The 15,797-nt window shown below is 54.9% G+C and overlaps 1 protein-coding gene across 1 annotated transcript; it reads right to left on the bottom strand.

The window, feature by feature from the left end:
• Positions 1-8,215: 8,215 nt before the first annotated feature.
• LOC121026819 (NCK-interacting protein with SH3 domain-like) lies at positions 8,216-15,787 on the bottom strand (the record flags this gene model as incomplete). The annotated part of the gene is made up of 12 exons (XM_040469612.1): positions 8,216-9,112; positions 11,356-11,528; positions 11,663-11,755; positions 11,850-11,978; positions 12,135-12,215; positions 12,296-12,434; positions 12,523-12,609; positions 12,759-12,929; positions 14,211-14,701; positions 14,907-14,997; positions 15,185-15,389; positions 15,639-15,787. Coding segments are annotated over 12 exons (2,013 nt in total), but the record flags the coding sequence as incomplete, so codon positions are not given.
• Between the last annotated feature and the right edge of the window lie 10 nt (positions 15,788-15,797).

The following is a 15,797-nucleotide window of genomic DNA, read 5'->3' as shown; positions in this document are numbered from 1 at the left end:
CACCCCCCGCCTCCCCACACGGCCTCCACCGCCCCTCGCCCCGGTCCGGGCCTTGGGCCCGCCCCGCCGCTCGGGCCCCCTCCCGGGCCCCTGCCGCCGCCCCGGTCCCCCGCCTCTCGGCCTGTCGCTCCGCACCGCCTTCGCCCTCTGGGCACCATCTACTCCGCAGCCAGAGCCCCTTTGGCGTGCGGCCCCGGCTTTTGCCGCCCCCACCACAGCATCCCCGACGCGGCTGCCGCCTCCCGCCGCTCCAACATGGCTCCCGGCTTCAGCGATGGTTCGTTCCACCTCAGCCCCGAAGCCCCAAATCCTGTGGTACAGCCCGTTGCGCATGGCAAATCTGGCTGCTGAAGCTGTTGTCGCCATCTTTATTAAGGGCAAAGCATAACTGCTGCCCGCGGTGCTGAATAAGGGTTGGAAGGTTCGCCGCCCCTGGATCCACCCTCCTTGCTTTGGGACACCCCCCTCACCCGCCTTCCTTCTTCTAGGCGCGGTCTCAGCTCCATCTCTTATTCTTTCTTCTGTTTGCAGGTCTTTTGTTCCCCTTCCTGAGCACTAGTTCCGGACCCTGTCCTGGAGTTTGGTATGAAAATTGGTGCCAATGTTGCGGAGAGAGCGTTCTCATGACTCTTGGCAGGGTTACCATGTGGAATCCCGGGACGCAGGGGAGGTTGACTGGATGGGGACCTGGGACGCCAGACCTAAAGTTGATAGCTTGAACTGTTCGACCACTGAGTTTTAACTCGTGAAACATGTCGCGACCATCTGTTTGGAGTGTCTCTGCAGAGCAAGGACTGGAGATGACCCGCCCAGGCGTGAATAGAGAACAAACTCTTCCCTGCCTTGCTGGAACCCAGCAGTCTCCTGCGCTGGGGGCCCCTCTACTGGAGGAAACACCCTCCTCCAGGCCGCGGGTCTCGAAAGCTCTGGGATGCCACGTGGAGTCCGGCGTTGCCTTGTATAACTGCAGCCACGGCTTCCTCGGATCCCCGCCCCTCGCCCTCCACGACTGCGTCCCTTAACCCCTTGAAGGGACTAACGGAACCTCAATCCTCCTCCCACGGTTCAATACAGTTCTCCCAGAGCTGAGCAACTCCAGGAGCAAGTCGGTTCCGGATGGCCAATGGGCAGATAAGGCGGAATAGACGTCACAGAAGACGACACCGGGTTGGGAGAGAACTATTGGCACAATGGGAGGCTCCGCCCCCCGACGGCGGACTCATTGTCTTAGGGGAGGGCTCTGTGGATTCCAAGGTAGCCCGGGGAGATAATCCCGGAGGCTCTCTGCCCCCAGGCCTGCAAAGGCAGCAGCGGTAACGCCCTGCAGCGTCATGGATAAAGGGCGCGGGCGTCCCCAGACCAAGGAGGGGTTTAGGGCGGGATCCCAGAACGTTCCAAGGGGCGCGGCTCCAGTTAGGAACTAAAGCAAAACTCCTGGCTCAGGCCTGCAGCCCACGCCAACTGTACATATGACATCACCATCGACCAATCAGGCGGCACATTCTTCGGCCCCTCGACTTCTTCGCTTCCGGGAGGGGGTTCCCGTGGGTCCCACCTCCTGAGCGCCCTACCTAGCTGTGGAAAGCTGGCAGGTGGGCTCCAGAATCTGAGGACGCCCTAAGATCGGAACTTCATGCAGGATATACGGTCTCGGTTCCTATGGGCGTGAGGATTGAGCACTGCTGAGCCGCTGAGGCGGAACTGGGTTGGATCGGGGTCCAGTCGGTGGAGGGCCTGGAGGGGCGGGGTCAGGGACGAGGATTTGGCTGTACAGTAGCCCTCCGGGTCCACAATCTAGCGAGTGCAGGGCACGAAACTTTACACCAACAAAGGAGGGAAGCAGGAGGCATGCTAGGGGGAAGAGTACTAGGGTCCCTGGGGAGCTGCCTCAGGCAACTTAGCGATCTGGGACGGCTTCCTGCTGGAGAAAATGCTTGAGCAGAGCCTCGAATAACCAAGAGGAAGTCTGCACCTACAGGGGAAGGAGGAGCCATCCTAGGTCTTGGAGGCTAAGTGGGCACTGTGCAGAGGGGTAAAGGAACCATGGCAGAGGGAAATCGAGCTCTGCTGTCTTCATTAGGGCTAGCAGTGGCTTCAGCTGGTGCTCCTGTAAAGGGCAAGACCTAGACCTCTCCTTAATACACTTGACTTGCGGTGTAACTGCGGTGGCCAGCCCTGTCACTCCCTAATGTTCCTGCCTCCACTGTTATCCTCTCTTTGTGGCTCCTCCTCCCCATGTGCACTCACCTCTGTGTCCCATCCCCCACCCGCACCCCAGCCCCGCTCCAGCGGCAGCTTCTAATGTCCCCTGTAAAGACAGAAACTAAGTATTGATGATAGATCCTCCCTTCCAACAATGTTCTGGAGCAGCAGAACATTACTGGAGGAAAACATTTTACATTCATGACCACAAGTCTCAATATTATATGGGAGGGGAGGGCCTAGCCAGTGCTGTAAGGCAGGAAAAATAAAAAGGTATGAGGATTGGAAAGGAAAAAATAAAACAAGCACAAGCAATAGGATTGTGTATGTAAAAATTTTTAAAGAACCATAGGTAAGTTATTAGAGTGAGTTTAGTTAGCAAAGACATTGAATACAAGGTCAATACATAAAAATCAATTGTTGGAGCACGTGGCTGGCTCAGTTGGTGGAGCATGCAACTCTTGGTCTTGAGGTTGTAAGCTTGAGCACCATGTTAGGTGTAGAGATTACTTAAAAATTAAATCTCTATATAAATAAATAAGCTGTAATTTCTACATATCAGCAACAGTTTAAGAAAATTTGATATGCCATTTACAAAAGCATCAAGTAACAAAATGCCAGAAATAAAGCTAATGAAAATTGTGCAACAGGGCATCAGGGTGGCTCAGTCAGTTGAGTGGCCTACTCTTCCACTCATGTCATGATCTCACCGTTTGTGAAATGGAGCCCTGCATCAAGCTCCATGCTGTCAGCAAAGGATTCTCTCTCCTTTCTCTGTGCCCCTCCTCCCTCCTCTTGCTCTCCAAATAAATGAATATTAAAAAAAAAAATGTGCGGGGCACCTCGGTGGCTCAGTCGGTTGAGCGTCTGACCAGTTCAGGTCATGATCTCACGGTTCGTGAGTTCAAGCCCTGCGTCAGGCTCTGTGCTGATGGCTCAGAGCCTGGAGCCTGCTTCCAATTCTGTGTCTCCCTCTCTCTCTGCCCCTCCCCCAGTTGTGCTCTCTCTCTTTCTGTCTCTCAAAAATAAATAAATGTAAAAAAATAAAAAATAAATTTAAAAAATGTGCAACACACACATGATATTGAAAGAAATAAATACATAAATGGATGAAAAACTATGTTCAAAAATTGGAAGATTCAATATTGTAAAGATGCCATTTCTTCCAAAATTGACATTGACATATGGTTTCAATACAACTCCAATAAAACCCCAGTTGGTTTTGTCTGTGTGCATTCGTGTGTGTGTGTGTAAACTAATAAACTAGGTTCTAAAATGAGGGCCAGGAATACCCAAGACAGTCTTTTTTTTTTTTTTAGTTTATTTATTTATTTTGGTAGGGACAGAGACAGTGCAAGTGGGAGAGAGGTAGAGAGAGAGGGAGACAGAGAGAATCCCAAGCAGGCTCTGAGCTGCCAGCACAGAGCCTGATGCGGGGCTTGAACCCGCAAAACCGTGGAATCATGATCTGAGCTGAAACCAAGAGTCAGTGACTGAGCCACCCAGGCACCCCATAGTCTTTTTTTTTTTTTTTAAGTTTTATTATTATTTTTTAAAATAATCTCTACACCCACATGGGGCTCGAACCCACAACCCAGGAATCAAGAGTTACAAGCTCTACTGACTAAACCAGCCAGGCACCCCACCCAAGACAGCCTTGAAAACCAAAGTAGGAGGACAGTTTTTCCTCTACTGGGTATAAGAAAGCTACAGGAAACCAAGACTATGGTGCCAGTACAGGAATAGACTCCTGAAACATAATCCAGAGATAAGCCTAAAGATGTGGGAAGCCTTGAATTTTGATGAGGTGGCTTTTTTTTTTTTTTTTTTTTTTTTAGAGTGATCAAGTAAGGGAGAGGGGCGAGAGAGAGAGAGAGAGAGAGAGAGAGAGAGAGAGAGAGAGAGACAGTTTTAAGTAGCTTAGTATGGAGCTTGATGAGGGGCTCAATACCATGACCCTGAGATCATGACCTAAGCTGACATCAAGGGTAGGATGCTCAACCGACTGAGCCACCCAGGAGCCCCCAAGGGTGGCTTTTAAGAGTCAACATGAGAAGGGGTGCCTTGGGTGGCTCAGTCAGTTGGGCATCCACCTCTTGATTTCGGTTCAGATCATGATCTCATGGTTCGTGAGATCGATCACCATGTTGGATTCCCTGCTGACAGCTCAGAGCCTGCTTGGGATTCTCTCTTTCTCTGCCCCTACCCCCACTCTCAAAACTAAATAAACTTAAAAAAAAAAAAAAGAGAATCAACATGAGGAAATTACGGCCTTTAAAAAAAATTTTTTTATGTTTATTTTTTTTTATTTTTGAGAGAGACTGAGCATGAGTGGGGGAGGAGCAGAGAGAGGGAGACACAGAATCTGAAGCAGGCTCCAGGCTCTGAGCGGTCAGCACAGAGCCTGATGTGGGGCTCGAACTCACGGACCGTGAGATCATGCCCTGAGCTGAAGTCGATGCTTAACAGACTGAGCCACCCAGGTGCCCCTGGGTTTTTCAAAAAATGGTGCAGGGTCAGTTGGATATCTGTGTAGAAAAAAATTAAATGAGACCCCTACTTCATACTGCATACATAATTCCAGATAGATTTGACATCTGAATATGAAAGAAAGAGAACACAGCTTTGAGAAGACAATACAGAATATCTTCATGACTTTAAGCAAATATTTATTAACAGGACACAAAATGCACTAAGCACAAAGAAAATCCTGAGAAACTGGATTACATTATAACTAAGAATGTACTTTCATCAAAAGACTATGTTAAGGATGGGAGAAGATTTTGCAAAATAGATAACCCAAGGACTCTGATGCCACATACGTACTACAAATCAACAAAAAAAATAGACAACCCAGCAGATGAGCAGGCCAGAGATTTGAACACGCACTTCACAAGTGATCCAAAGAACCACTAAACTAATGAAAAAGTGTTCAACCTCTTTAGCCATTAGGGAAATACAAATTTAAAAATACTACCATAGTGTACCAGAATGACTAAAAGCAAACAAAAAGAAATGGCTGACAACACCCAATTTGGGAAAAGAGGTGGAGAAGCTGGAAGTTGCGCTACTGGAGGAGCATACACTGGTACAGCTACTTTGCAAAAACTATTTGGAGCGTTGGCTTGTGACCCTGCAGTTCCGCTCATGAAAACATATTCCCCAGTATAATGCATATGTGCAACAAGAAGACCTGTGTAACGATGTCCCTGAGAGCGCTATTCACAATTGCCCAAAACTGGAAACTGAAAGGTCATCAGCAGTGAATAAATGAGGGTATATCCCATACAACATTGGGGGTGAACACACTGGAACCGCATACTATCGCACAGAAGAATTTCAGAAACTTAATGGTGAAGAAGCCAGACAGAAGAGTTTATACTGTATGATTCCATCTGTGTAAAGTTCAAAAATAGGCAAAGCTGATCTGTAATTGCCTCTAGGGAGAAGGTCTGGAGAGGAAGGAGGAATCAGTGATTGAGAGGGGGCACACAGGGACGCCTGAGCAGCTCTGTCGGTTAAAGTGTCCGGCTCTTGATTTCAGCTCAGGTCATGATCTCACAGTTTGCGGGATGGAGCCCCACATCGGGCTCTGCGCTGACAGCGTAGAGCCTTCTTGGGAGTCAGTCTCTGCCCCTCCCCTTCTTGTGCTCTGTCTCTCTCTTTCAAACAAACATGAAAAAATTTTTAAAAAGAGGGGGCACCAAAGTGGGCCTTAGGGACTGGTGATACTCTATTTCTTGACTTGGGTGGTGGTGATAGCAGCATTCTCTGTCATCATTCATTCAGCTCTATTCTTTGTTTGGTGTATTTTTCATGGCTATGTTATTCTTCCATAAAAACAGAGAAAAAATGGGGTACTTGGCTGGCTCAGTCAGAAGAACATGTGACTCTTGGTCTTGGTCATGAGTTCAAAAAGAGAGAACAAAAGGGGCACCTGGGTGGCTCAGTCGGTTAAGCGTCTGACTTCAGCTCAGGTCATGTTCTCACGGTTCGTGGTTCGAGCCCTGCGCTGGGCTCTGTGCTGACAGCTCAGAGCCTGGAGCCTGCTTCGGATTCTGTGTCTCCCTCTCTGGCCCTCCCCCGCTCACACTCTGTCTCACTCTCTCAAAAATAAACATTAAAATATTTCTTTAAAAGAGAGAAAAAAAGAAAACATTGTTTTCAACTACTCAGAGCCTCTGTATCTTTGGGGGACTGAGCAGGCATGTGATCTTTACCCACTCCCTCACTCTGGAGTTGCCTGATGTGTGTGTGCCAGCACCATTAGGTACCCGTTTCTACACCAGAGGTCAGCCCAACCCCCCAGCCCTCATTGCCCCTCAAAATCTCTTTTTTCCCTCAGCCCCACCCAAACACCCACCCGAGTGGCTTAGTTGTCTCCCTCTGCCCTTTCTTTTGCTCACCATATCCCACATTTACCATCCTTCCAAGCAGCCGAAGGGGTGTTTTCTCAAAGAGTTTCCTCACTGAGGAACTCTCTGGCTAATCATATTTCCCTCTGTGGTTCTAATTTTGTGTTGTGAGAGCACCATCAGGGTATCTGCTGAGCGGGTCCTGGAGGTCTGCACCCTCTCACAGCATCTGTTTGCTGCCAGAGGCCAGTATGTAACTTTGTCACCTGGGGCTCTCGCATCCCTTACAAACACGTGCCAGGGCCTCTTGGACAATCATACAGAAACCGGCAGGGCCTTCTGATCCTCATGCCATGGGGCCCTACTTTGCTCATCATAGGTGCCAGCATGGGGACAGATGGCACAGCACAGCCCTGCCCTTCCAGTGTGTGCGTGTGCGCAAAACAGGGAACAGAGCAAGGCATGGGGGCTGTCACAGGACCTGTGCTTTTCACTCAATTACACTATCTCAGGAGGAGAATCATGGTTCTCTCAGCACTCCAGTGAGGAAGGAGTCATGGCCGGAAGTCAGTGTCACTGACTCCGGATGTGAAGGGAAAGGCAGAATGGCTCTGGGATGAAAAGCGACCAGGCTGTGCCACACAGCTTTACTGGGGGGCATTTTGTCAGCCTCTCTTCAGGTCCAGCAGGGGAGCCTGTGCATTTAACCCGAGTCAGCAGTTAAGGAAGGACATCTCATCAGCCATGAGTGCTTAGTTCCCTCATCAGTTCTCATCAGTGCTTAGTTCCCTGTCAAATATTCCTGCCTCAGCTTCCTGAGGACCTGTTTTCAGGGGACCCCACCCCTAGCCCTGACCTCTCTGTGCTTCTTGCTGGATTAGACAGTCCTGTTGAGAAAATAACAGAACAGCCTTCTGCCTTCAGCCCCCCCAATGAAAAAGGAAAAGTTATGACTGGAAGTCACAGTATCGGGAACTCTGGACACGTGGAAGGGTCTTATGAGGATCGTCCTGGGTCAAAAACCAAAGGGAACTGATGAAAACCGCTTCTGACTGATGTCTGTCTGTGGGTTCCTGACTCTCCTCCCCCCATTTATGGCGAGAACCTTTGTTAACTTGGGAGCCCACAAGGAAAATGAAGTTTGTGCCAAACGGTCCCTAATTCTCCTCAAACAGTAGTGCCAACTAAACCCCGCAGCTGTTAAGATACTCTCCTTGCCCTACAGTAACGGCCAAATCTCTGCTGAGGCTGCAAAATGAGGGGCTCTTGCTGGACCCACTGACAAATGAGAAAGGGAACAGAGCTGGACAGGCAGGGAGGGAGGCTGAGGCTGGGGTGGGGCCTGCTTCATTTGAGAGCAGCTATGAAGGAGAGGCTTTCAACAGGGGAGAGACTCAGCATTCAAAGCAAAGAAAGATGTAAGTGAAGTCTGGGAGGGCAGTCGCCCACAAACGGACCACGGGGCACTCGGCTTGGCCCAGAAGCAGGAACTCAGGGAGAGAAGCTGGAACAGGGCTCAAGGAACTTTGATGGACAGACCTATCAGGGACCACCCCCTCCTTACACTGGAGAGATCAGGGCAAGCAAGTGACAAGGTCCTGAGGCCCCAGCGTCCCTGCCCATCCTCTCCCACAACAACCCAGGATCATACAGGGGAGCCTGTTTCTGGATGCCTGTGATTTATTTCCGAAGGTGAGCTGCAGCACACGGGAAAATACACATGGCTTTTCAGTCTACATTTTTACAGAGAAAATATTCTGTCATTGGCTTTCTGAGTGCCATCACCCTATTCTGTGAGGCTCCAGAATAGATGGCCTGTCTCTAAGATTCTGCTTTAAAGCAGGAGCTTGGCCAAGACCCCTGGGGGTGGGAGCAAGGGAAAGCGACCCCCACGGGGAGCGGGGAGCACAGGAGAAGCACTCACTGCAAAGCTAAGGCAAAGAACAGCTGGCGGAAGGTGGCTCCCCTCACCCCAAAGACATGGCTTGCTGAGGCCCAGGACCCAGACGAGGCAGGACAGGGATGGCGGCTCTAGCCCAGCCCGGAGCAGCAGCGGGACTCTGAGTGTGTGTTTGTGCTGGGGGGGGGAGGGGGCATGCTGAAGAGGCAGCCTACCGGGAGATGGAGGGGCTTTAGCTCACACAGGCCCTCTGCCCCAGCATAGCTCCCGGAGCGTGGTCCCCAATCCCACACTTGGCCCCTGGCACTGGCTCTACTTCAGGTGGGGGCCCTGCTCAGGTCCCTTCCACCACCACCTCCCCCACACCGTCTGTGCAAAACATGCTTAGGGCCAAGCCTCCGCGTCCCCTGCACCCTGACCGGGGCTGCAGGGAAGGGAGGGGAGGAAGGCGCTAGCTGGGGTCCTCGCCCAGCACCGGGAATTCCTTGCACATCTCTCGGACAATCATGCGGTCCATCTGGCCCTGGGGCGAGGCTTCCTCTTCAGTCAGGATGCGGCGCAGTGTGCCCTGCAGGTCGGGCAGCCGGTGGCGGTGCTGCAGGTAGGGTGTGGTGCGGATGACGGCGTGCATCAGGGAGAGGTACTCTACGCGAAGCTGTGGGAGGAGCAGGTGAGCTCAGGGACCCTGGGAGGCACTGCCACTGCCACCAGACAGGAACAGGCTGCCACGTGGACCCCAGGGCTGTGGACCGCCTCACGGCACTGAAGATCAGGGCTGCATCCCCAGCGCCCACAATGTGCCTGCCACATGAACTGGCCTTCAACAGTTGCTGAGTAAGTGAATGAATGGACCATTCCAGACACAGGTGTCCCAGAACGTGGCCAGCCCCCAGGAGTCCTGGCTCAGAAAGGCGGCAAGGGGAAACCGCCAGCTCTATCTTCCTAAAACTGAAGGCTTTCTCATGTTCTTTCTCTGACTAAAGCGCACAGCCGTCCATCTAAATGCACGGGCCAGTAACACAGCTGTCTTCTGTGACACCGCCCTCTCCCCTCTGTCGGCACACCTCATACCCAACCCACTCCTAGGACCTGGCCACCGTCCTACCTTCCACACAAGCCAGAGTCCAGCTCTAACACGCCCTCTAGTCTGACACCCCAGCTGCTCCTTTTCCCCACAGACCCCCAATCCACTGACACGATCCCAATGCTTTTCCTCCGTCTGCCCCCCTCACCATCCCTTATTTCCCTCTTTCCCTATGGTTAGAGGACTCAATCCCTTCTCTAGGCAGCACCACCCTGTAACCCCCCAGCCTGGTCAGACCACAGCACCTGCAAATCACTGCCCAGTGTCTAAGCCCTAGACAGCCACAGAGCCTTGTGCAGGCCTCAGCTTCCTTCCCTACCACAAGCCTCAGACGGACACGCAGCACTGCCTTGGCTCCTGCCACTTTTCTCTGCTATGTTCACACGCCCTTAAGAACCACAGCCCACCTCTTCTAGGCTTTCCAGACCCCAAAGTGCCTGGACAGCTGGCCTTGTGCTTCATGGAGAAAACAAGCAATCTTTCAGAAAGCCCTTGTCTTCCCCTCGCAGCACCGACATCTCACCTGTCTCTGCCAGAATAAGCTGCCTTGGCTCCCTTTAGGGTGAGGGGTGTCCCTCCACAGCCCTGGGCCCTCCGCCACTGCCTGATCTACTTGACTTCTGTGGTGGCCCACTCTCCCGTCAGCCATTTCTTGATGCTTGCTGGATTATTCCCTCTGGCCCAGAGACCTGCACCAGCATCGCCTACCTCTAGAACACTTCCTGATGACTCCACATCTCCCTCAGGCGGACCCCCTCTTTTCTGCTCCCTTCACAGAAGAACTACAGGGGTTGTCTCCATTTACGGCTTCCAATTTCCCCCTCACTCCCCTCCAACTTCAAATTCTCTCTTAAACGTTCCATTCTTTTTCCCTCCACTCCACGGACGCTGCTTGTCAGTCACTTGGGGACTCTGTGGGGGCAATTCCAGTGGCCAATTCGCAGCCTCCGTCTTACTCAGGCTCTTAACTGTGGAGACAGCTCATTTCCCTCCTCCTCCGAACCTTGCTTTGGGCTCCTGCTCTCTCCAGGGTTTCCTCCTGGGCTCCTCCCTACTTGTCCTCACTGTGCCCTGGGCCGAGGCCTGAGCTGCCCTCTGACCCCTCCTCCTCACACTCTAGGTGGTGGCCCTGAAACAGGCTTTCCGTCACACTGGTGCACAGGCAACTCTCCAGCGTGTCTCTCCAGTGTCCCAACTCGGCTCCACTGCCCCTGAATGTGCTCTGTACCTGGCTGTCTAACAGGTATCTTCTCAAACCTGACACGTCAAAATGCAACTCCATTTCCCCCCCAAAGACTGTTTCCCCACCTCAGTAATCACACTTCATCCACTTGATTGCTCAACACAAGTCCAGTGGTAAGCCCTGGGACTCACCTCCCATACCCACAAATCTGACCTCTTCCCAGGAGGCCACGGCTGGGCTGCCCTGACAGCTGCGGCTGCTTCCTCACAGACCTCCGCCTCCCCTGGGCTCATACAGTCCACACTCCGTTCGGGGTGTCCATCAGGTCACTTCTCCTCTTCTGAGATCAGAAGCTCCTGCTGCAGCCTCTGAGGCCTTGTGTAAATGCCACCTCCTCCCGCCTGACCCCGCTGCCCTCCCCACCCCATCTCTGTCCAGACAGTCTGGCCCAGATCAGCTCACCGGGGCTCCTCTGGGTCTGGGCACACCTGCCATGGCTTACTGAGTGGCCTCCACACTGGCCTGGCTCCAGCTGTGCCCCGTCCCCAGTCTCTGTCAGTGTCCTGTCTCCAGTCCATTTTGTTTCGGTTTCTACACACCTCCCATCCCCACTGCAGCCACCTCTAGGTACCTTGTCTCCGGGCGACAGGTCCGCGATGTGGCGCACGGTGATGTCAATGAGTGCCATCATGTCTGTGTGGTAGAAGATGGCAGCCGTGGCGGGGCTGGCGAACACGTCCTGTAGGAACTTGAGGATGGAGTGTGGCGGCTGCGGCTCATGTTTGAAGATGCGCACGGGGTCATCTAGGAAGCAGGGGGAAGAGAAGAGGGGTCAGGGCTGTCACTGTGGGAAGGCCAGAGCCACTGCAGGGAGTTATTGGGGATCATGGAGTCCCAGGACAGCGAAGCAGCGCCACACAGATTCCTTGCACCCTCACCTCCTCTGTTCAGGAGCAAGAGAAGCTTCTCGGAGAAGATCTTGACGTTGGAGTGTTTGCTCAGGGCGGTCATGATGACGTTCTGGTCAGGGGCTGAGGAAGGACATGGGTGTCGGTAGATCAGCGCACAGGTACCCAGCCAGAACCCCCAGCTGGTCGGCCACCTCCCACTGGGCCCCATTCCCACCTGGCAGGTGCAAGTTGAGAGCCAGAAGCAGGTTCATGCAGAGATCGGGCAGCTGTTCTGTGGTGTCCAGGGGCAGCCCATCCTCGACGATGCTCAGCAGGAACTGGGCAAAGGGTGTGCCCAGGTGCTCTGGGAGGGGGGTGCATGGAGTCAGCCCTCCCCGTCTGTGCACACCACCCAGCCCCAGCCCCCTGGGTCTCCGTCAGCTCTGGGGACACCCGATCCCTGTCAGGTACGTGCAGTGGGGCTCCCAGCGGTCAGCTGGTCGGTGACCTGCTCACTTACCATAGTGCGCATATGGCACTGCCTCCCCCATGGAGAAGACCATGGCCAGGATGAGGGCGGAGTAACAGAGTTTCTGGTGATCTGGGGGGCAAGGCAGGCGGTGAGAGCCCCTACAGATGGTGGGAACCCCCCACACGGCAGGAAGCTCCCCCTCGCCTCACCCTGCGTGTCTGTCTGCATGTCCCGTGCCAGCTCCACAGGCAGCACAGACGACACGAGTGTGGAGATGATGGCTGCATCCAGGCTGCACATGGCGCCAAAGCACTTGAGGAGCAGCAGCCGCAGGGACACCCGGTGCTCCTGGCAGGAGACCCTGTGCACTCAGTGCCCGGAACCCCCACCTCTACCCGGGTGCCTCCACGCCCCCGCCCCTCTGTCTTGCACACACCATTTGGTAGTAGGCCACCAAGGCCAGGACAGACTCGAACTCATTTCTCTTGCACATTTTCTTGCAAACTTCGGGGTCTGCATCCGTCTGTGGAGAGGAGGAAGCATGACACAATCAGTCAGTATGAGCCGTGTGGCCACACATAAGCAAGCTGAGTACACGCAGGGGAGGCTCCTGAGCACTGGAGGGGACACTGCAGGGTCGGGGGGAGACACCCGTGGGCCCCCACCCCGCACCAGAATATGTAGCAGCTCCTCCAGGTAGCAGCGGATGACCCCTTCATCCTCGTACAGGGCCCAGCTGCGCTGCTGGGCATCGTCCTTGCGCCGAGCCAGGTCTGCAAAGATCACCTCCAGCCGCTGCTGGTCATGGCAGACTTGCCCTGAGGGCAGGGCAGTGCTCAGGTCCTGGGGGAGAGAGGAATGGCTCAGCACATTCCTTGTCCCTCACCATCTCCAGGAAGCCCCCAAGGTTTAGAAGTCAACCCAGACCCTGAGAATGTCACAGGTGTGAGTTCCAGGTCGACATTGGGAAAGGGTTCCCAGCCTCATCTCTCAGGGCTGCTCCTAGTCAGTGTCCTCTCAGAACCTGCGAGGGGACCAGCCTCTGGTTCTCTTCCTTCCTCCCCTCTGCCCCACCTCGAGCTCCCACTATGGACCCTGCTCCTGTGGCCCACACCTCAACATCAAAGCTCCCAAGGGCACCAGCCCAATTCTACACCCCCTCTGCAAGCAAGTCCACTGCCCCCAGCCTTGATAACCTGCTGGGCTCAGATTCTGCCTGAGACACATCTGTGGGTGCCTTCCAACAACCTGCTGCTCATCCCAGCCCTGTAGAAACATCTTCCTCGAGGAAGGCCACCGACTGTATCACTGCCTGAGTGTGACTGAGATGCTACCCTCCGAATCCACATGAAGTGGCACCAGGCCTGGTCATCTCCCCACCTCCCCCGTCTCCCCCAAATGCTTCCAGCCTGGCAGCACCCACTGTACTCAACACAGACAAGTCCACTGACCTGCTGCTCCCTCCACCCCACACCAGAGCTGCTAGGTCATGGGGCCCTAAGGAGGGATCTTGGGCCCATCTGGTCCCCAGATGGAGATGGCTTGTCGCCCTCCAATCCCGCTTCCTGACCAGTGCCCCAACCCTGGCAAAAGATCCCACCCACCCTACAATGCCCACACACCTGACTCACACCTGAGTCAGTACTGAGGCCTCTGTCACAGCTCTCAAAGCACCCACTCCTTTCCACTGCCAAGGCCAGCGAGGTACTGCCTTCTCTCATGCTCTATGTCCGCTCCTCCCCTGCAGCCAGAGATGACTCTTGCCCACCTGCATCTGGTCTCATCTACCACCTGCCCCGGGTCTCACCTCTCCCACACCACCTGTTCCCTCACTCCCTGTATTATAGCCATGCTGGCCTTGTTCCACCTCCTCCTGTAAGCCAAGCTCGGTCCTGCCTCATGGCCTTGGTCCAGGCTGAGCCTCTGCCTGGAATGCTCTTCCTCCCTTTCTCCTCCAAGGATCAGCTCAAATGTCCCCAGCACCCAGCACAATGAAGGCCAGGCTAGAGCTCAATAAACACCTGTCGAGTCAAGGCTGGACACAAGCATGAGAGTGGGAATGGGGCAGGGGAGGCAGGGCGGCCCGAGGATGGGGAGGCCCCTGGCCCTGCCGCCCACCCTCACCTTGCCCTCTACCAGCGAGAGGAGGACCTGCTCCATGATAGGCGAGCTGGCCGGCACAGAGGCCTGGATGTGACCCACCACGACGCCAATAGCCACACGGCATAGCTCGTGGCTCAGGCCGGTGTTTCTCCGCACGAGCTCCATCAGCTCTGCCCCGATGGTCTTGGGCACAGCAGTCTCGGCCACCACCTTCTCCTCTGTAGTCCCCAGGTTCAGCGCACCCAGGGCCTCCAGCTCATCAGGGGCTGAGGTTGTATCAACTGCCACCTCCTCTGTAGGGGGCTCAGGGGCTGGCACCTTGGAGGGAGGGGGCTGAGCTTGGGACACAGTGGTGTGAGTGCCTCGGCGGGGCACAGGTGGGGGCGTGGGTGAGCAGCTGGGGCCCAGCTCAGACGAGCTAGAGCCGGTACAGAGCGTGTCAAGGGAGGTGCTGCTGACTGAGGAGCCGCTGGACACAGAACTGCCCCCGGAGGGCGTGGTGTTGCGGCCGCCTGTGGGCAGAGAGCGGATGCTGTGCTGGGACAGCCCCCTGGGTCCCCTACCCCTCCAGGCCCTGAGCCCCGCCCTCCCAACACAGGGCCTGGTTTCTCTGCTAGACCCACCCCTCCAAGCCCAGAGCCCCCAACTTTCTGACACAGGCAAAGCAATCATTCCACCACAGGGTACTTCCCCAATTGCCCCAATCCCGCCTCTCACCACTGCCTGAGGCCACCAGGGCCTCACGGTCTCGGCGCTTCACAGGTGGAGGTGGCATGGCGGGTGCTGCTCGGCGAGGCTGTGGTGGGATCTGAGAGGACAGAAGCGGGATCTGGGAGGACACGCTGCCATCTGGGGTACCGGCCTGGCTAAGGCCCTGAGCTCTTGGCACAGGCGGGCTACGGCTCTGCATCACTGACCCGACTGGACCCTTGGAACCTCTGGACCAAGCCTAAGTTCCACCCACCTCCCTCGGCCAGGATGTCCTCCCCACATACCTGGTAGAGGCCTCCGTCCGCCCCGAGATACTCGGAACTAGGGAGGCTGTGCTGCCGCTCAAACCCAGCTCGACACGTCCCATTGGGCTGCCTGGCAGCAGCAGCGTCCAGATGGTGGTCACTGGTGGATGGGGTCATAGCTGCAGGGCTGGAGGCTGAGGGGCCTCTGCGGGACAGAGTCTCTTTCCGGTGGTGGATCAGCTTCCTGATGGAGGGACAAGGAGCTTACTGGGCGAGTTACCTTAAACTCCCAAAGTCCTTACATGCTCCCCCATGGGTCCTGGGCCCCCCAAAGCTCGGGTTCCTGCCACCTCCCTCATGCCCCACCCTACTCTGCATTACCCCAGCTCTGCCTTACACACAACCCCAGTATCCACTAAAGGACCCCCACCCAACTGTGCTCATTAGGGTAATGGGGTGGAGGCGGTGCCCTCTTCCCCTCACCCACACTCACTGAAGGACTCCACGCTGCTCCAGGCTGTACTTGCCACCATCCCGCATGGCTGCATTGTGCACAGCCTCAATGGCCCGGTCAATGGCTTGGAGGACATCTTGCTCCAGGCCCTGGGGGGGAGGGCAAGGATGGGCAGTTAGACCTGGGGGCCAAGTGAGG

This window comes from Herpailurus yagouaroundi, unplaced genomic scaffold, assembly GCF_014898765.1.
Source record: "Herpailurus yagouaroundi ecotype Mexico unplaced genomic scaffold, PumYag 162542, whole genome shotgun sequence".
Taxonomy (NCBI): domain Eukaryota; kingdom Metazoa; phylum Chordata; class Mammalia; order Carnivora; family Felidae; genus Herpailurus; species Herpailurus yagouaroundi.
This window is presented reverse-complemented; position numbering and strand designations above follow the sequence as displayed.